This window comes from Asterias rubens, chromosome 1 (assembly GCF_902459465.1).
Source record: "Asterias rubens chromosome 1, eAstRub1.3, whole genome shotgun sequence".
Taxonomy (NCBI): Eukaryota; Metazoa; Echinodermata; class Asteroidea; order Forcipulatida; family Asteriidae; genus Asterias; species Asterias rubens.
The window spans coordinates 16,886,220-16,907,970 of NC_047062.1; the positions used below are offsets into that span (position 1 = coordinate 16,886,220).

The following is a 21,751-nucleotide window of genomic DNA, read 5'->3' on the forward strand; positions in this document are numbered from 1 at the left end:
GTGTAAGTATCATTGTTAACTGAAGTGTAACATTGCCGTTTTTCTCTAATTCAATTTGATTTCAAGCATGGATTTTTCGTTTCTACATGAAGCAGACTATATTTGAAAAAGATTCTCATTTGGGTATTTAGAGGGATTATTTAAAACATGACAGAACCACTTTTAAGGTTGAAAACCAGATAATAGTTCTGATTAACAATCACAACCAGGGCTCGAATTAAGTGGAAAAAACCAAGACTGCATTGGCATTAATCTACGAGAAAGATCTATGCAATTTCACATTTTATGTGTAAATTCCTTTATTTGAAGAAGCTGCAAGAGAGGACTTATCTAATTTGTTTTCATGGTACTGCTGCCTTCGACACTCAACAAAATTTATAGATACAAGACTCAAAGTCAACTTGACTTGTCTTGAACTTGAGGTTTAAAGCTGTGAGCCACACTCGTACTTGGAAAAAGGAACAAATCCTCATTGCGAATGTTTTTGGAGGGTAGATCAGCACAATCAAACTTTTTTCCAGTACCACTGGTTATAAGACACCCGAAGTGAGGACTGAGCAGTGGTTCAGCATCGAAAGTCTATTGAAAATAAAGACAGTTGGCAATGAAAGTTGTTTCATTGTTTACAGTTACAAATTTGTCTGAGGTCTCAGTCTTGGTCTCTGTCTCCCCTCCGTCTCAGACATTGAGCATTGAGATCTCGGTCTTTGAAGGAAATTCTTGGTATCGAACTTTGTGGTCATAAAGGCAGTGGACACTATTGGTAATTGTCAAAGACTAGCCTTCACAGTTGGTGTACACGTATCTCAACATGAAGCATAAAATAACAAACCTGTGAAAATTTGAGCTCAATCGGTCATCGAACTTGCGAGATAATAATGAAAGAAAAAAACACCCTTGTCACACGAAGTTGTGTGCGTTTAGATGGTTGATATCGAGATTTCAAGTTCTAAATCTGAGGTCTCGAAATCAAATTCATGGAAAACTATGGCACTTCAGAGGGAGCCGTTTCTCACAATGTTTTATACCATCAACCTCTCCTCATTACTCGTCACCAAGTAAGGTTTTATGCCAATAATTATCTTGAGTAATTACCAATAGTGTCCGCTGCCTTTAACTACAACACTGAAAGATACCAGAAACAATTTATGGTGTATGAATTCCAACAGGGATAAAGATTTGTTAGTATTTAAACCAGATGCAATAAGACCATTAATTAAAGTTATTTGAGCTTCTGACTCAAAATATGGCTAGCAGTGCAAATGAACATGTCTTATGCTCATTACCTTTCACTGCCCAATTTCTTATTTCCAACTATTGCACTTCACACAAAAAACAGTAATCAGACTTTTTTCTCTTTCTTATCTACACAACGATAAAAATACCTCTGTCTCATCGACCTGTTTACGAATTCATTTACCTTTAAATGCCCGATTCCCTATATACAACTAATGCTTTCAAAAAACAGTGACCAGATTGTTTTTCCTAAACTACACATCAATAGAAATCTTGCTGTCTCATCAACCTGTTTACGAATTCCTAAGACTCAAAGAATTTATACCATGTCTAACGCTCATGTTCAATGCCTGATTCTAGTGCTCTATAAAAACAGTGACCAGACTTTTATTTTAACTACAAATCGATACAAATCTCGCTGTCTCATCAACCTGTTTACGAATTCCGAGGACATGAAGAATTTTTTGTCTTCACCATCTTCTCCCCGTGGCGGTAGCTCAGACATCGCGTTCCTATCAAATCTAAATCTGATGCAATTGTCTTTTCTCCTCCTTATAACTCCCAGAGAGCACTCCATCTAATTATCGGCAGGATGATGGCCCAGTCATTAGATTAGAGAATAGATTGCTTTACCAGCCCCTGAGCTTCCGAGTATCGAATAGAGTTATGACTCTAGGCCACAGTACTTAGTTGTACTTCTTGGTACTAAACAAAGCCTGGGGTGAACAGGAATGACCCACTCAAAGACTCAATGCAGGGTGTTTATTCAAAACAAAGCTTAGTTTTTAAGTGCTTAAAACACCTTTTTATTTATTTATTTATTGCACACCAAACAGCACAATTAGCGCCATGACAGGATGGATGAGAAGTGAGAAGAAATGTTCAGTTTTAGATGTGGGGGGAAAACACCAAATGAGAAAAATCCACGCAGTCAGGTAGGGACTGAAAACCAAATCCATATGCAAGGCTCTGGTTCGAGGTGGGATTCGAGGTGGGATTCGAACCGGTGTCCACAGAGGTGAAAGGCAGGTAAAGAAAACTACATGTACACACAATGTCACAATAACTGCTCTTATACATTGTATAACGTAATTCCAGAAATGGTTATTGCACTTCACAAGCATCATACTTGTATATTTTACAAGAAAACAAACAGCAAGTCAAAGATAACAATACATAATAACAACACCATCAACAAAACACAACGAGAAACTATGGGCTTTAATAATCATAAAGACTTGTAATGTGCACACTTGTGTTCAAGGCGCAGAAGGCTTTGAGATTACACTTGAACTTGAAGGCATCAACTCTACATGTACACTTGAATTATTTACACCGGGGGACAAGGGCATGTTTGCTGTGACTAGTACTTGAGTTGTGTAACAATCCCCAAGTTAAATAACAGACAAATGCCAACATTCTGAGCAAAGAATACATTGTTGGCACGTCAGTGTTTGGGGGGGGGGGGGGGGGGGGTGGGCGACCCCGTTTTTATGATGAACACCCTATATCATGTTCTGTCAACCATACTTTATCTGTCAACCATGTAGAAAATCAAAACATGTAGAAAATCAGATTGTCAAAACTGATTTCATATTACTAGAAATATTAAAGCAGTTTTGACAAACGACCGTAGAGTTATCAGCAGTGTTTGCCCTGCCAACTCGAAAGAGACGGCGAGAGACCTCGCAAACCTTCAAGCTGTTTTTGCCAATATTACCACTTTAAACACTGTAACGATTTGCCAAAAAGGAATTACTAACCAAAATGTTCCTTTTTCGCTCATAATGCAAGTATTGATTTGTATCCTTGACCTCCGTGTATCAAGAACTCACGATATGAATCTGTAGAATCGATGCCCATTTGTGTGAGTGACTGCATTAGCCATTTTGAGATGGTGAACGAATTATAAGGGTACTACTTGTATGGTTTGGACAACTCACTCTGTTACACACAAACAACACAGGACCCAATTTCATGGAACTGCTTACCGCAAAATTCTGCGCTAACAATGCCCTGCAAAGCCTGCAATTCTATTGGCCTTAAGCACAGAATTCTGGGGTTAGCAGAGCCATGAAATTGGGCCCTGCATAAAGCCTGTATACACAAAAACTTGCTAAGCACAAGAAAGTGTTACTTAGCAGAAACAAGTTCCCAGCCCAAATTACATTAAGTTTGCATTGTTGGGGTTCGTGCCCAACTAAAATTATGCTTTGCAAAGAAATTTGTTGAGCTGTAATTGAGCATAGGTGCTCTCCTACATACAGTCTATAGAGTCCACCATCTCAAACATGATAAATCTTGTCCATTTGCAGAGTATAAATTTGGCTTCAATCATCAAATTTCACCACCTCATTCACAAGCCACTGGAAACATAAATCAGCGACATCGGATACTCAACATGTTGGTCAATTTCCCGCATCCTGGCGAAGATCTTGTCAGATTGTTGATATGTAGCCATCAGCAGAATGCTGTTGTATTAAAGGAACACGTTGCCTTGGATCGGTCGAGTTGGTCTTTGAAAAGCGTTTGTAACCGTTTGTTATAAAATGCATATGGGTACAAAGATTGTAAAAGTAGAATACAATAATCCACACAAACATGCCTCGAAATTGCACGGTTTTCTTTTTACCTTATTGACTAACACGGTCGACCATTTATGGGAGTCAATTTTTTTACCGTGTTAGTTCGCAAGTATAAAAGGAAAACCACGCGATTTCGAGGCAAATTTGTGTGGATCATTGTATTTATATTCTACTTTTAAAACACCTTTCCAACCATATGCATTTTTAAAAAAACGGTTACAAACGCTTTGTATAGACCAACTTGTCTGATCCAAGGCAACGAGTTCCTCTAAGCTTTGCCGCAGTATCATTGGAGATGGGCTTAGCAAGCCGCAACTCAAGCTGCATGTCACCCTGAATGAGTAGGTTTGAATCCTACGGCTCGCTGGGTGTCATGTGTCACTGTTTTACAGGGATAAAGTGACGCTCTTAAAATACAGGCTGTCTCCCCCAACAGCAAAACAGTATCTTCATATCAATCCTCCTAATGCATGGAGAGATGAGAGCTCAGTCTCAAATTCAGCTTATATTTTCCCTAAGCTTATCCGGCTTACTAAATCTCGTAAGAGATCAATTCAGGATCACTTTGCACTACCTCCAGTACGCCATTTTGTCTTTATTTTTTAAGATAAATCGGAGCACAAAGTTTTGAGGTTGCCTATACACAAGTACATGTAGCTTGAGTTTCTTTTACAAGAGATTTTAACTGGAAGCCTACTGCATAGAGAAAGGGCAGGTCCTTTCTCAATGTCTACTGATTGTCAATATTCTAAGCTGGTCCTTTATTTCTGTCAACATTGTTCTAATTTAAAAATGATGAAACTTTGCTTTAACTGTCAGTGACTGTTAAAGCCAGAGGACACTATTGGTAAATGTCAAAGACCCGTCTTCTCACTTGCTGTATCTCAACATATGCATAAAATAACAAACCTGTGAAAATTAGGGCTCAATCGGTCATCGGAGTCGGGAGAAAATAACGGGAAAACCCATCCCTGTTTCTGCACGTTTCGCCGTGTCATGACATGTGTTTAAAATAAATCCGGAATTCTCGCTATCGAGAATTGATAATTGTTTTAATGTTTTCTCAAAAAGTAAAGCATTTCATGGAATAATATTTCAAGAGAAGTCTTTCACTCTTACCTTCTGTAAACCCTGTAAGTTATTTGTAAATCTGTGACTTTTTTTTTTTTTTTTTTCTGTTCCGAAAGTGTATAATGGCTTTAAGAACACAAGTTTCAAGTCCGGGACTCGAACTCACACTCTGCTGAACAGAAACACCCGATCTTGAGTCCGGTGTGCTTATCGTCTTGGCCACGTAACAATTGTCAAACAAGCCAACTGAAGGCAGTAATAATTTGAACTTTTTTATTTATTTTTTTTATTTTATTTGATTGGTCTCTCTAACCTCAGGTCCTGCTGGTACTGGGAAGACTGAGTCAGTTAAGGCTTTGGGTCACCAACTTGGACGCTTTGTGCTGGTCTTCAATTGTGATGAATGCTTTGACTTTCAGGTAGAGAATTAAGTGTGTTTGTTTGGTATATCAGTCTCATGTAACAAGAATCGGCTGATCAAAGTGGAAAAAAAAGTCATATTTTATTTTACTAAAACAATATATTTCTTTATAAAAGTAAATTCTACAATATATAATTGTGTTGAAATCCTGACTTTAAATGTAACGAATATACCAAAACACATTAAATGTTAAAACATTTAATGTTCACATAAATGTCAAACCTCATCCCTGTACCCAATTAATGTTTATACTTGTAGGCAATGGGTCGCATCTTCGTTGGTCTATGTCAAGTAGGAGTTGTGTGCTTTATGCTTGATTTTGAGACCTCAAATTCTAAACTGGAGGTCTCAAAATCAAATTCGGGGAAAATTACTTCTTTCTCAAAAACTACTCCACTTCAGAGGGAGCCGTTTCTCACAATGTTTTACACTACCAACCTCTCTCCATTACTCGTTACCAAGTAAGGTTTTATGCTAATAATTATTTTGAGTAATTACCAATAGTGTCCACTGCCTTTAACCACTTTATGTCGATATTAAACAAAAAATACCATGCCTCTGCGCAGTATTATTGTTATTTTTTCCCCACCGGACTCTAAAAGCACTGAGCATATAGAGCTTATCACAAAAACAATAACTAAATAATACACAATTCATCGACTAGCAAGGAATCTTCACTTCCCCTTTTCTCTGTTAAAAAATAAGCCAGCATTTGCATGACATGAAAAGACACCCAGGATTTGCCAAGTGATATCAGAGAATGGCGATCGATGGCGGTGAACCTAACGACGAGCAAAGGCCATAATATTAAGCCACTATTTGAAATCCATCCATGTCTATTTTTGTAAGTTCCGATGAGTTGATTTTTAAGGTGAAACTGAACCCTACTTGTAAATTCTTAGATTGAGTTAAGAAAAATCTTTGGTATTTGATGCACAAACTGCATGTTCATGATTTAAATGGGAACTAGTTTGTCCTCTGCAATTGTTGTAGCCTATATATTTATGCATATATTTATATATTTTTATCTTATTAGTTAATGTTTTTAAAAAAAAATGTTTATTGTAAAATCTAGAGAGCTCGGGTGCACTACAATTTCCGATGTTTTTGGTTTTTAACTTTTTAGCGTTGGCTAAATAAAAATTGTAATTCTAATGGTAATAATTCTGCAGTTTCTGACTGCAATTGCTTGGTGTTTGGAAAGAGTAATTTACCATAATTATTGCACGAATAATTTTGTGCTTTTTTTTTACCTCATCATATTCTTTGCAGCTGTCCAATCTGCAGTAATTGCCTAATCAATGATAAATCAAGTTTGTTAAATTGAATTTATTTAAAAATAATTCCATTCTATTTTTTTGTATCCAACTAAACAAGTGCCAACTACACAATGGATAAAAATATCCACTCAAAATATTTTAAAACTGACATGTTAATTGAACTGAAAGACATTAAAACAAGAATTAATAGAATGATACTAAAATGGGAATTGTTAAATGCGACTGGTTCCAGCAAAAGTGAAATCATTGGTGTAGAGTAATATTGTGTGATTTGTAAATTTTACCTATATAGCATAAAAGCTGAGCAAAACTTAATTGCAAATTTCAGGAAACTTGATTGACACTGCCTAATTGGGCAATATATTTCTCCACCAAGCATAACATTGTGTAAGGCAAGACAATATCAACTTGCTAAGAATACTAAGTGCACTTATTATGATCTATCGGGGATAGAGCCAAGTTTTGATGCAGCATTCAGGCCTAATAACTTCAGGGAGGCAATTGTTCGCCTTCATGCCCCTACCTGGACATTGCTTTGGTGCCTCTTGAGTTGTTCACGTAGCAATTGAACACAAACTAAAAAGTTCAATTGTACTTTGGGTTTTTTCTAGAGACAGACAATGTATATTTTTGTCAATGCTGATGAACTACATTAAACTTGCACAGTGCATGCTTGTGTCACGGCATTGATGGGGAAATATGAAATAGGTACAGTACAGTTGCTCTTCAATGTGTAACAGACTGTAGCACGCAAGTCTCACGTCTTCATCTGTATGTAATTTGACGGACAATGTTGATTGTTCCGTTATTATTCTCCGGCAAGCATAAGCAAGTAGTTCAGATCTTATTATTATCATGACTGTACTAAGGAGCATCACACCACATGCACTGCAGCTCAGTGCTAGGAGAGGTTATTTCGAGAGATCTCTGTCCTTGCTCTTTGATTGCACAAACAGGAAATGACTTTTAAAAACAGGATGTAGTAGAATCAGTTTTATTATTATGTGGCTCCAATTAGTTAACTTTTTCTTGGTTTCACCAATAAATGCTTCATGATTTAAAATTTACCCGGACAGTTTTCCTTTGTGGTTTATTACTTGATATTTGAAATAAATATAGGCATCCCATCAGCATTAAGGTGATTCCATCCCTACCCAGGTTGTATTGTACACTTGGGAGTGTTCCCTAGATATATGACAGTTTGAATTGCCTCTGAATGGCAACAGAGATGCCCAGTCCAGAGGCCAGCTATGCGTGAGATTTTTCAAAGCTCAACCCCCCCCCCCCGGTCTGGCCCCAATGCGTGAGAAAATGGTCACTGTGCGTGTGAGCGTGAGACAGAGCCCAAATGCGTGAGTCTCACGCCTAATGCGTGAGACTTGGTAGGTCTGTGGCAATCGATAACAAAGATATTCATGAAATAGGGAGACCACCAACATAGGGCTAGATAGCGCCGGCATGTCAATCCAGAAGTTGCAGGTTCATGTTCCGTTCTAGTCATTTTTTCTTTTAGCAACCGAAAATGATTTAAAATTTACCCAGTCAGTTTTTTTCTTTGTGGTTTGATACCTGACACAAAATTGTCAATTAGGAAAAAAAAAACAGTTTCCTGTGACGTATTAATAAGGCTCTAATAGAAGATTTCCAGTTTCATAAAGGAAAAACCGACCACACCTTTTCAGAGCAAAAGAAGCCAACATTCCCACAAAAGAGATTTACACGAAGTTGTACAGACAAATTTACAGTTCTTCGTAACAAAAACAATACCACCAGGAGACACTGTGATAAAGCTAAGAGACGTGGAGGTTACTTATATTGACAAAAACATGCCGATGCTCTGCTAACTAAATTATGCAGAATATGGGTTTATACTTTGAATCAACATTGCATGACAAACAATTACAGTATGACATTTACACTGCCAGAACAGCAGAGAGCACTAAACAAATAATTGCGTCCGACCACACTACTCTTTCAGTCAAAACAAAACAGGTGAAAAGAGCGGGGGGGAAAAAGGAACGCCTCACGTTTCACATCACAACAATTATGCGCATACATTTTTCAAATCAGTAGGCACATCCACCGCTCTGGACAAACACTGACTTCCAATCTCAATACAAGAAGAATCTCTCCCGCTTGCTCCAACGGCTGTCCTTCCCATTTTCTTAAATTCCGCTCGGGTGAAAAGGCAATTTCCCAGCCGAAGACAAATTGAATCTGACCGAAAGTGAATTCTCCCAAGTTAATCGATGATTGACTCGGTAAGGTGTCGTGTTGAAGTGGGGGATAGGTATACTCCCTGCACTCAGAGAGCACCAAGACTGCTGCAAATAATACAATTGACTTGCACGGTTATCGCTCAAGGTGTTTAAGTTCACTGTTCAGAGGGGGGCTGAAATGTGAATAACACTCAGTGATCGGGGAACAGATTGAGCTGGGTAAAAGAGAGACACAAGTCTGACTGGCTAATCCTACAGGTGGATGTTCTCGGAAATGAAACATGCTTTAAAGTGCAGGGGCACCTGTTCTTTGGACTTCGTTTCTCTTTTTAAGGGATGTTACATCATTGATTTTTTGAAATTGTAGTACATTGTGTATTCAAATCTGTCTGGATTTCAAAAGAAAATGGAATACGTAAAACATTTGTTATGTCACAGGTTCGAAGGTGCGGACCAAGGGTGTAGTGATGAGGGCGTTTCCTTTGGCAGGTTGCAAAATTGCCAACTAGCATTGTCTTTGGAGGGGGGGTGTATGGAATCAAGTTTGCCAACTTGCAGACTACCAATATACCCCCACTGCATTCAATAACATCAAAACAGCAATCTTAATTTGCAAATAATTCAGTGCAGAAAGAGAAAAAAATGAGACTTTACGCCACGCAAAATTACTGATTTTGTAGTCTGGGTGACTTTGCTTCATTTGACAACTGAAGCTCAAACACCCCTCACCCATGTCACTTCACCCCTTGTAAGGTAAGGATTTAATATGGCACGCTTTATCACAACTAGCAATTCAGTATTTCCCTCCATTTTGCTACAGTCTAGACTAACTTCAGGCAAGATTTTATATCACTTTGAATGGATTGTCATTTTTAAAGAGGTTCCCCCAAGCGATTGGGCAACATTCGTGCACATATTGGGATTGCAGTATCATTGAGTATTTAGTATCCTCTGATCACTATTCAACAGATTTGCCAATGGCATGAATCTAGTTTCATTATTACTGATAAGAACAATACAGGATGTGCATTGAGGTCACACAAAACTAAATGACAAGACATAGGCCCTTTTTTAATAGACCTTCTTATACTTGCCCGTCATCGAATGCTGCTGCTTCACCATTTTAATTTTGAGCCAAAATAGCTGCAGTGGATTGCTTGCGCTCTTAAAGGCAAAGTATACTTTGGTTTTTGGAACTGTTTGAATGTTTCAATGTAGGGTACAATAAACTAACAAATGAATATTTTATATCAAAAGGTGGTCGCATTTTTTTCGTCAGATATCACCGAAAATCCGGAGCGAATCTGTCCACGCAGGAAGAATAATCCCTAAAAGAAATACAAACTTTGGGGGATAAGAATTGTGATATCTTTTCCCATAACCGCAGTACTTCAAAGTAAAATGTTTCCTTAAATACATTATATTATCCAAATTTGCAGTACTTTTTGCCGTGTAAGTTTTTATTGCCGTTAATTTTCATAATATGACTCTGAATACATTTTGTAGGACACAAAACACAATGTCCACAGATTTACATTAAACCCACACAGTTTGAAGATAATGATGGTAGAAAGCTTCCCTTCAAATATTACTTGCTGAGGTGCTGTAGTTTGTGAGAAATGAGTAAAACAAGTCAAACAAATATATTTCGTCTCAGTGAGACGAAAATTATTTCAGCATGTAAAACGTATTTTGTAACATATTTTTACTCATTTCTCAAAAAACACAGCACCTTAACAAACAACTAACATTTTAAGGTAAGCTTTCTCTATCATTATCTTCAAAGGGTGTAGGTTTAATGTAAATCTGTGGACATTATGTTTTGTGTTACAAAAAGTACCCAAATCCTGTAGCGATTACAACCAGCTTTTGGTTAAATGAAATTACACTCCCACACTCAAAGATAGACAGTTTTTAAGCACATCTGAAAATGGAATATTTTTTTGAGCATTATAAACAAAGGTTGCACAAGCCAGAAGTCCAGAAGTGGTATTTTCTAGCCCTTGCATTTTTTAGTAGACAACATACGTTTATGCTTGGCTAGTGCTAATGGTGAGCCCTAATGGCATATAGGGGCATTGGAAACAACCTGTTCCTGAACTATACAGTGTACTTGTGAATTCGGCTGCTATGCTACACCTGAGGCTTGGAGGTTATTTCACAGGCCAAAGAATGGCTGTTAAAGGAACACGTTGCCTTGGATCGGCGAGTTGGTCTTTGAAAAGCGTTTGTAACCGTTTATTAGAAAATTGATATGGCTAGAAAGATGTTGTAAAAATAGAATACAATGATCTACACAAATATGCCTCAAAATTGCGTGGTTTTCGTTTTACCTCGTCGATTAACACGGTCGGCCATTTACGAGTCAAAAAGTTGACTCCCATAAATGGCCGACCGTGTTAATTGGTGACGTAAAATGAAAACCATGCAATTTTGAGTGATACTTGTGTGGATCATTATATTCTACTTTTAAAACATCTTTCCAACCATATACATTTCATAACAAACGGTTTCAAACGCTTTTTTATAGAAGGCAACGTGTTCCTTTAAAAGGCTGTGATATTGCAATGTTGCTGAAATTTCATTGAGTGTCCTCCAGATAGATGGATTGATCGATAGGGTTGAGGGGGGAGGGGGGAATTCTGAATCCACTAATCCATGGATGATGATCATGTAGTCCAACATTGTGACTCAAGGTTTTAGCCAGGTTTTGGTAAAAGCATAGTAAAAGGGTGTCCAAATTAGGAAACCTTCTTTTTAATTTAGACACCATGTTTCCACATGTATGCAAATATAAATGTATTGTAAGTAAACACCAAGTTGGACACCAAGTTTTTTAATTTCAAGCAAATTTGGACACCCTTTTAGCAAATTCTTGCTAAAACCTTGCTGGAAAGCGGGTGGAAGGGTTGTCTAATCACAGTACATGTGTAGGTCATGAACTGAAAAATAAAGTCTCATTCTTAAAAGTTTGATTATAAGTCTCCTGTGGCACTGGCAATCACATATCCCTACTGGAATCAAAGTGACAATGTTATAGTACCTAGCTCTATGCTTTATCCCTCCAGACCTCAGCCAACATGACAACACCAGATCTGGTTTCACTAATTGGCCTTCAGGCAATATACAACCAATACAACCAGTCTGATCTGTAAAGTAGTTTGGCGCCTTTGTGTTTTAATTTGACGTACCAGATATTACAGCTCCGGATATGTATAGTTTTCCCCACATGTCAATATTTGGTCATCAATTTAGCTTAAACACTGTTGGTCAATATTAACATCCATTTAAAATTCTAATTTGGTCTAAATTCTTTTATAAAACCATAAATTCTAATTTGGTCCGTCTAAATTCTTTGTGGTTTATATTAAATTCTTTTCAAAAACCATTTCGAAGGTGGGTTTTATTATTTTCAATTAAATTGTGAGAGTTATCGATTATCGGAAGCTACTTGCTCAAGGGCAACAGTGTTCAAATCACTCTTCAAGTTCCTATCAGCAATATCTGTATTTTTGTACTTTGTCTTGTTCTTTTGTTGTTCAATACTGATGAATAATATTGAAGAATGATTAAATGTAATAGCTTTTAGTAAAAGTGGTGATTCGTTGTAAACAAACTGAACTTTTCTGCTTTTGCAATTATGTACTTAAACATAAACTTTCCATGAAATGAAGACTCTTAAAGACATACTATAGTGAAGAGACTTGATCAATGTTTCAGGTTTCGACACATGGTTTGAAGGCATTGAGTCTATTAAATAAAATATTCCACAATATTCATAGACTTTAATGCCATAAAATATAATTCAATTATCTAGATTAAATACATTTGTTATTGGTTTCCGTATGTAACTGCATAAATTAAACCCAGAATCACTAAGGTCTAACATTAACAAGCCTGTTTGAACTGTCAAGCTCTGTTGTGTTATACAAAAAAATCAATCCATTTCTCTTCATCAAATCTGTTCAGTCTACTTTTACACTGCCCAATGCAAAATCAGTTTTTGTTGTTGTTTTATTTTGCTGCACATGTATTAAATTTGCTGGATGAGTCGAAAAACTTCAAGCCAACTCCCGAGCAGGATCAGGTCGACATGGATCAAGTGCTCTCTACACAAGATGAAAAGGTCAGACAAACCTTCATGGGTTAGACCTAGTACAAACACTGAGATTTTGTTGTAGTATTCACTAGCTTTCATTGTTAGTTAGTTGGTGACAATCCTGTTTAAAGACATTGGACACTATTGGTAATTGTCTAAGACCAGTCTTCTCACTTGGTGTATCCCAACATGCATAAAATAAAACACCTGTGAAAGCTCAATCGGTCGTCAAAGTTGTGAGATAATAATGAAGGAAAAAGCACCCTTGTCACACAAAGTTGTGTGCTTTCACATGCTTAATTTCGAGACCTCAAATTCTAAATCTGAGGTCTCGAAATCAAAAACGTCTCGAAAACTTTGTCACTTCAGAGGGAGCCGTTTCTCACAATGTTTTACACCATCAACCTCTTCCTAATACTCGTACCAAGTAAGGTTCTATCCGAATATATATTTTGAGTAATTATCAATAGTGTCCACTGCCTTCAAATTGTAATTTGGTGAATCTAAATTCTTTTCAGAGATATTTCAAAGGCCTTATTTGATGCTGTACAGCTGCCATTTACATTTACACACAATTCTGACTATCAAAACATCAGCTATGGAGACATACTGTAAGCAGTTGTCTTCTTTCGTTTGTTCTCTGGACCAAGGTGAACATTGACTGTAACTAAACTGGCAATTAGTGACTTCAAGCCATTTGATGGTGCCCTCGTCGAGGTCTCTGAGTCTCTGCTCGCCTTCTGGTGGTCTGAAGTCAGGGCAGTCACGAATGAAGGAGTAGAACATTTTTGGTCGGCAACACTGACAAAAGCATTGATAACATCATGAATCTCACTGCTAAACTTACCTTCATCTTTTGTAGGTTTTTCCTCCGCTGTCCCGAGACTTGACAAGAGACTAACACCAAGACGATGCAGATGCTCGCCACTAGCCGCCATCCTCTCCCCATCGCCATTGTAGGCTGCCCCTCAAGCAGCTCAGTCTCTCTCTACACTTTGCAGATCACACTCTGAAAAGTAGGTTGATATACATAAAATGAGGGGGGAAAATCAAATTTAATTACCACCTGAGTGACTTGCTGCTGAACAAATTGACTTTGACTGTATTATTAGGAGTATAATCTACAGGTCTGGAATACCAGAAGTGCATTGCCACACATTTCACAATCTATTAACAGTCTCCAGACTATTAGGCTACGGAATGCTCCAACTTCAAATGTACCATAAACTCCACGAGTATTCCCGCACTGCGCACGTACTGCGAGTAAAAATTGTTTAGCTGTCTTCGAGGACGCCGGAGTGATGCAAATAAAAATTATTTGGCTGTCTGCGAGGACGCAGGAGTGACTTGATAGCATTATTTCCCTCAAGGCTTCCCGTGTTTAAGTGAAAACACAGAGGGTTCAAGATGATATCCAGTAGGTATTAAGTGCAGTGCCCAAGCCAATGAAGAGGGGGGGGGGGTTGATGGGGGGGGGTTGAAGGGGGGGGGGGCGTCAAGCACTATGTACGTCATACCTATGCATCCTGTGTACGACTCTGAGAATACATTTCTGTCATTGCAATGATCATTTATTTAAACCAATGGAGAAAAGACGGCATGTTGATTCTATGGGTTGGGCTTAAATTTATGCACCCTGTTTTGAATTCACTCTAAAACACTCATCAAGCTTTAACAGATGCCAGACTTTTAACCACGGGCCCAATTTCGTACAGATGTTAAACAAACAAAAAAAGGTTTTAAAAAGCGAAACTTTGCTAGGCAGAAACAGGTTACCAGCCAAAAGATATATTGTCAGTGACTGGTTCCCTGCTAATTTTTGCACACTCAAGAAGAAATTTCAGCTTAAAACAGCTTTATAAAAATTAAGCCCAGTGCTTTGATCTCAAAAACTAATATAATACATGTGGTAGTTCCAAATCCTAATTGCTACAGTGAAGGATTCACTGGGGACAGTAGGCCCAAACAACAAGTGCGTATCAGTGTCAGCCATTCCAATCTTAAATCTTAGTCCAAGCAAATTGGTGTGGAGTGACATAGAAAAAGAGGAAATAGGATGTCTATAGGCAACATGCTAGCAAAAATGCCTGTCACTAAAGTGATGAACAAATGTATTACAAAATTGTCCCTTAATTCCTTTATTTAAATCATAAAAACAGCTTCATTGCTTTATGTACCATAATCAATTCAAGTTAAAACAAAACACAACAAATATTTATGGTTTTGGTAAATATTATTGCAAAATAGAAGTTGGCACTTTACACTATTATTGTTTAGCATAATACACATCATGCAGCAGGTATGTATAGTGTATGGAGCTGAGAAAAATAGTTGACATTATACAAACTATAATTTATGTAATGGCCACCTTGAGCATTCAAAGTGAAGTACATAAGTATTGACAGTTTTTATTTGTTCATTCATGGTGGATTAGAAATTAATTTAGGTTCTAGGCAGCAGTGGCCTTAGGCAAAACCGAATGAAAATCACAATATTCTACTGCAAACTTCCGTCAAATAAACAATCATAGCTAATAACGTCCAGACACTTTTTTTCTGGTTTTATTAGTTGGATCCCTCCCAGGTAACATCCGAATCGGTGGCTACACCTTCTGCAGAGTTTGTGCCTAATATAAATTACACTTCCTTGCCGATCGCACAACATCAGTCAACCACCTATGACTCATACCGTTGTTCCTGTTCATGTATAGAGTAGTACAGTAAAACAAGTTTACATACAGTCCCTTTCCAATCTCCTCAGCTCAGCAGACCAGACTTAATAACAATCATAAACTACACTTGTCTTCACCGATTCGACGAGCGACAAAGGAAGACATTTATAAATAAAAATGAAGAAACATTTCCTCCATATTCAATAGAATCAGTTTGTTTATACCATCATTAGACACATGTTTGTTCAACTAACTTCAAACATATGTATGGGTCAATTGTAACATTAACAATGTATTGATCGTCTACAAATATAGAAAAATATAATGTGATAATGCAGTCCCGTCCAACAAATGGAGTCCAATTTCATTTTAAAGTCATTTCCTATTGTTACTGATATAGATCAGAGGACTTAACAACTGAGGGCCCCAACTGAATAAACCAAGAAAGATCATGGACTCCATGATTTTTACTTGAATATGATCCCAAAATTGAGGTAGTCCAACCAACAGAGCCAGCCTAGGCAGTAAGTAACTTGGTCAGCCGGCAACCATTCATAAAAAGCACTTCACACTCTGAAAATAACGGCGTTACGTGTGGTACCAATGGGATCCGTACCGACAACAACCGCTGATCCGTTGGCAAGACAAAATTGTTAAAGCACAATTCCATTATCGTTCAACTTACCTTTTTTCAAGTTCAATAGATCAGTGTATAGTGTGGAGTAACGGGATACAAATTACAAGCCAACACGTCTCCTTCTGGGAAGTGTGACTGTTTGTGAGCGGAGTTGGATGAAGTCTTGGAGATCATAAATAATTTCACATGGCAGTGACTTTGAGATAGATAGATAGAGAGTGGCCTTTTTCACTAAACTTGTCCTAGTCCAAAGGAAGCTATATCGTTCGGCCTCAGCGTTCTCAAGATTTATAATCCCTGAAGGAGCATAACTACATCTGGTTTAGTCAGAAATGCAATAAAAAATCCTTACTTGTTTATCAGAAACCCTCCAAGCAGCTTCTTGTAGGCATTTGATGTGAATTACTTAGTAAAATGAAAACTAAAAGAGAATGAGACTGGTCAACTTTAGCTTTTTAAAATGTGTAGGTAATCTTACTCACAAGAGGGCGGTACAACAAAACTCATCATCAGCTGTTGTAAACAAACAAGTCGACTGTTTTGACATGTGATAAACAGTTGTTTACAAAATGTGAAGAAGAGAGCGAGAACATTATCGCAGTGCAAAATAGACTCGCATGCACAAAACGATAAAGACGATGCAATATAACAAGACTAAGTCATTATTAGAAGTCAAAGAAGAAGACTAGAGGCTGCTAGCAAAAACCTTGACTCTTCATTGTCCCACCCGCGGTGTGTGTGAATGAATTTTACTCCAGGTGTACTTTGTTTTCTTGTGCAAGGTTTTATCTGCAAGCAAAGTTATTTCTTTAGTTTGGAGATGAACGTCTATATGTCTATATGTCACACTATTCAAAGTCTATTAAATTGTATAGCCACCCCCGCAAGAGATAGGCCTACTTTTAGTTTGCCAGTGAGTTCATTGCAAGCAAAACTCTACGTTTTAAAGTGTTTTGCATTACTCTGTGGTGGCTCCATGATCTGCACTGCATTTCCCTCTGCAGAGAATGAAACAGTTTTAGTCTCTCTACTATTAGTGAGTATAAATTCAACAATGTTACTAACGTGACAGGTCACTTAAAGTAACCTTTATATACATAATTTCTTCATTTACCTGTGGTCAAATATGAGCAACTTCACCAGACCACGAGTTGCTCTGAAAATATCATTGAAAATGCAAGGCTCAACTCCTCCAGCGAGAGCTTCTGTATCATGAACAACTTTAACTTCAGCCCATAGAGTGCTTATGCTCAGCCTACTAGTCATGACCTATTGCCAGTCGTGTTTGATACAAGCATCAACCGGCCATCCTTTATCTAGGGCCTATGAGTAAGGACGACAGGGTGGGCCGAACTGGACTGGGTTATATTAATAGGCCAATCAAATCTCAAGATTGGTTTGAAAGTTCAGAGGGGGCGGGGCGTCAGAGCATTCCCGTGTCGTCATCAACCATCATAAAACACAGCCCGGGGAGCCAGAGGCAAGGCCTATGCCATTTATTTCAGTAAGCATCCCTAGTCTCGAAAATTTAGCTATCCATTATGTAAAAGAATTCAAAGTTGCAGTGCGGGGTTTCCCAGCAAAGTCCCACCAATAAAACCCGGCCCTCCTCAACGTAATCTGCCTGTTGGTTGCCAAGGTCTAGTGTGCATTAACCATGGTATGGGTATTCATATCGATGACCTACTTAAATTTGTTTGGATTGAAGGGCTGCAGTCAGTGTGCGACTTGGACTTCGAACGCTCGATCCATCTCAAAGGAAGCAAGTAACCACGCGTGGCTTGACAAATCCTTCCTTTATTTTTTGCTTGAGAGTTTGTGATAATTAAAGTAAGACGTCACAGGAGACAGTGCAACGCGTGCGCGCATTGTTACCACTATGCCATAGCGATTTCGTTGACGTGTGTTTGTGTGCCATGTACTTTTTAAACACAACATACTGTACATCCAACATCTTAATTCAGGAAGCTTGAAATTAACCTGTGTCTGAGAAACAAAAATGTTAAGAGAAAGGTCGATACCAAAGTCGCCACAGAGCGGCAGGAATACGCCGAATGAAGTATTTTTCAATTCCAAAAATTACACTGAATTGGAACACATTCAGCGCCGTGCACAGAAGAAGCTGCAAAATGCATCATCGAAACGGGAGGAAAGACTCGATGATGAGGAGCAAAGTCGGCTGGAAGAGGAGAAACGACGCAAAACGGCAGCGTTGGAAAGAAGTAAAAAGGAAAGCCTAAAACCAAGGGGACCTTGTGATATGTGCATCAAGGCCGCCAACTGTGCAACGCAAATGAATGAGCCAAAGGTGTGTAAGAAGATATTGCGAAGGCCTATTGCACCGAGATGTACCTGTATGGATCCGACGGACGGACAACTACCCGTCTTAGCGATCGAGCAGCCCGTTGATATTGACGACTGGGCGTACAAACCCTTCAGCACCATCGTTAGCGGAGGTGCCGCTGGATACCGTGGACACTTCCCGCTACTCATGCAGAAATGCACAGAGGCTGCGGAGAAAGATACCATACAGGTACAGACTGAAACGAGACGTCACTCTGTCGTCACTACCAACTACCTGACGGGCAGAATCAAGTTAGAATCCACGGGTCATAAAAGTGTCAATCTGAGTGTCTTCCCCGTCCTGCATGTTGTCCTCAGTAGTAGCGAGGACGAGGACGAGTTGTCATCGTCAGATGCAGGAGACGATTACGAGCAGGAGGACGAGCTGGCGAATCTTCGGCCTCATGCCGCGCAGTCAACATCAGAGCATGAGATGCCGACACCGAGAAGACGTTCCCCTGCTGCCTCAAACTCCGGTCAGCAGAGACGGCGCTCGTCTCTCGCCCCTGGGTCATTACCGGGACGCAGACCCCAAGGACCGGGTACTTCCCCCCGTGTTGTCCGGAGAAGGTCCATTGACCAGTCCTCTCTTGCCCAGTCATTTGCCAAGGCGCTCGAAGCTGCGATGACCCCGATCTCGGAGGAGGAGAAGCGGGCCGTGTCCCCCGGAGAGGAATTCGACGTGAAACACGCCGAGGAGACGATGATCCATATGGCACAGAATCTACAAACTCTAGAAAAGTTTCTGCAAGGAGGTTCCACCAGCTCGGTGTCTGACGTGAGCAGCAGTGACGACAGTTTGTAAACAAGGTCTGCTTAAACCATTACAAAATTACGGGCGAACGGACGTACGGACCCTATGCGAATGCCAAATCTCGGCAATTATTGACAATGCTAAGCTTTACCTTTCGTATAGAACAAGTTTGTCTCCTATGGATCCCGTTTCTGACCTATATGGATTTTTTTAAACAACAAATTCTAACAAAAGACAGCTAGGCATGTTTATTGAAGAGGCAGTAAAAGTTATGTCCGTTTTCATGCCGATTGACCCGAAAGTTCGGTTTTAAATTTAAATAGTTTGTTTTTTAAGTTTGAGAAAAGTTGGTATCTCTAAAATTTGGTATTTCTAAAATCCAAATAATAATTCGATTGTTGGGATCCTGACAAAAAAAAATAATGTCCACGTTACATGTATTTTGTTTTTTGCATTTCCGGAGGGTCGTGGCATACCTCATCTTTCAAAATTCAACAACAGCATCTTTCAAAATTCGTTCAGAGAAAAAAAAAGATAAAACAAAATCTTTCAGAGACCATCGTTTATTTTCACATAGATTTATACTTCAATATAATTGTTGTTGAAACATCACTCGATAGGTTCAGAAAAGACTATTTAATCATTAGTCATAATATATGGCAATGCTTGAAAAAGCTAAAATCTTAGGTCAATGAGAATCGGCAGAAGTTTCCCATACTATAAAATGATACAAATAATGGCCTGGTGTGTAGGCCTATAAACAAAAATAACATATCCAATACTGGATCAATTTCTTTTTAGTTGCTTTCTCTACAATTATTTTAGCACCCCACAAACTTGACTGAACCCATGGGTCGTTAACTATTTTCCCCCAGAGTAAATGTGTGCCTGTTGTAACAAGACCAGTTGGCAAAATGTGGGAATTGGCGCGTAAACTAGTGTTGCACGATGGACATGGTTGTTATTTCCACCAATTTATAAATTCACCATCAGAAGGAGCTGCGGCGTTCCCGAGTGCAAATAACACACCGTTATACACCGTTATATGTACGCACGCCTGTGTCCACAAAGACACAAAAGATGAAAAGAAAACAAGTAAACGAAACGGAGAATACCGAAACCTGGTAACGGTAGAACCAACCAGCACTGATTTCACACCTGATTTCATATTAAGTAGCTAGGAAAACGTAACTATTTCACATACATTTGTGGCTAGTTTCCTGCTACGGCGCTCAGCAAAAAATTGGGAAGCAATGTTTTCTGCTTTTTTTTTTTTAAAGCAGGTCTATGAAATAGGCGCCTGGTTTGCACGCAAACCTTATTTAATTCATCCGTCAATACTCTACACCATTTCGGCCCAACTTGAAGTCGGCTCTCTGAGCTTCCCGCTTAATTAAACACGCCGCTTTTCTCAATACAACGGAAACGTCATCATTGTCATAGCGGGATTCAATTACGGTGAGGAAATTAAACTTCGCATGTCAATAAAACCAACGCATTTATCATGCAACAAACATTTCCTACAGCAATGTGTGCATTACGGTTGAAACCTGATGTGATTGGACAAGAGACGACAAAAGGACTCAGTGGACATGTTTTTTTGTTTTTTTAAAGGGGAAGAGGTTGGCGGCCCTGAGGGAAAGATAAATAAATTAAATGATTAACAATCTGGGCCCAATTTTATAGAGATACTTGAGCACAAAAAGTAGCTACGCACAACAAAATTATGCTTACCAGATCAACCCCAAATACTATGTAAAATGTGTGACTGGTATCCTTCCCATTTCTGCTTAGCGGAAAATTGTTAAGCATTATTTTCTGCTTAAGAAGCTCTATGAAATTGGGCCATGTGCACCCTTTAAAAAGAAAAAAAGGGTTCCTTTCAGACTGGTACAGGTACCTTAAGTATTTATTTGTCAAAATATTAACATGCACATGTATGACAGAAAACTAGATGATTTCATTTTTTTGTCGAACTATTTTATTGAGTTTGAAACTCCACCCACAAAATGTACAATATTAATAATCATTGTTTGAAGAAGGGAAAAACAAACAAATGAACCCCCACAAAAACAGAAGCAGAGCTGAAGTTTTAAGCTTAATGAAATTGGGCCCTGGTTACCAGCCACATTTTGATTATGTACTGCACGTTACTTTTGTCAAATTTTGGTAAAATTTTGGCTGAATGGTAAATATTAAACTGCATTTTAGAGCAATTCTTAGTTTGAATAGCTCTGTGCAACTGGATACTATTCAAGCCCAATGTACAGTCTGCCATCAAAATAAAGAGTTTTTTTTAAATTTGGTTTCTTATTCTCGAAGAAATTAAAAGTGGGGTATATTCAGTTCAAACTGAACTTTTCTTTAAATCTCATTGCCGGAAATTACAGAGAATAAAGATTACTCCTAAAAAATGTGTCTCCCCCCCCAAAAAA

General features: G+C 38.5%; 2 protein-coding genes across 3 annotated transcripts in view; one reads left to right on the forward strand and one right to left on the reverse strand.

Moving 5' to 3' along the window:
* LOC117292808 (glutaminyl-peptide cyclotransferase-like) overlaps positions 1–16,428 on the reverse strand; it is a 31,269-nt gene extending 14,841 nt beyond the window's left edge. Inside the window, exons 1-2 of one of the 2 annotated variants that reach the window (XM_033774981.1) lie at positions 16,270–16,428; positions 13,759–13,921 (exon numbers count right to left, since the gene is read on the reverse strand). In XM_033774981.1, coding sequence (XP_033630872.1) covers positions 13,759–13,866 — 108 coding nt within the window. In that variant the 5' untranslated portion in view covers positions 13,867–13,921; positions 16,270–16,428. Of the gene's footprint in view, positions 1–13,758; positions 13,922–14,132; positions 14,218–16,269 lie in introns of those variants that run through there. The other variant, XM_033774986.1, reaches the window with a different exon arrangement.
* A 1,790-nt stretch (positions 16,429–18,218) lies between these two features.
* LOC117298448 lies at positions 18,219–19,367 on the forward strand. Its single transcript, XM_033781720.1, has one exon. It carries the CDS (start codon positions 18,219–18,221, stop codon positions 19,365–19,367), a length of 1,149 nt encoding a protein of 382 aa, XP_033637611.1.
* Positions 19,368–21,751: the final 2,384 nt, after the last annotated feature.

What these genes read in the sequence shown, in the direction of transcription:
- LOC117298448 (XM_033781720.1), top strand. Translation starts at nt 18,219, where the DNA reads ATGTTAAGAGAAAGGTCGATACCAAAGTCGCCACAGAGCGGCAGGAAT.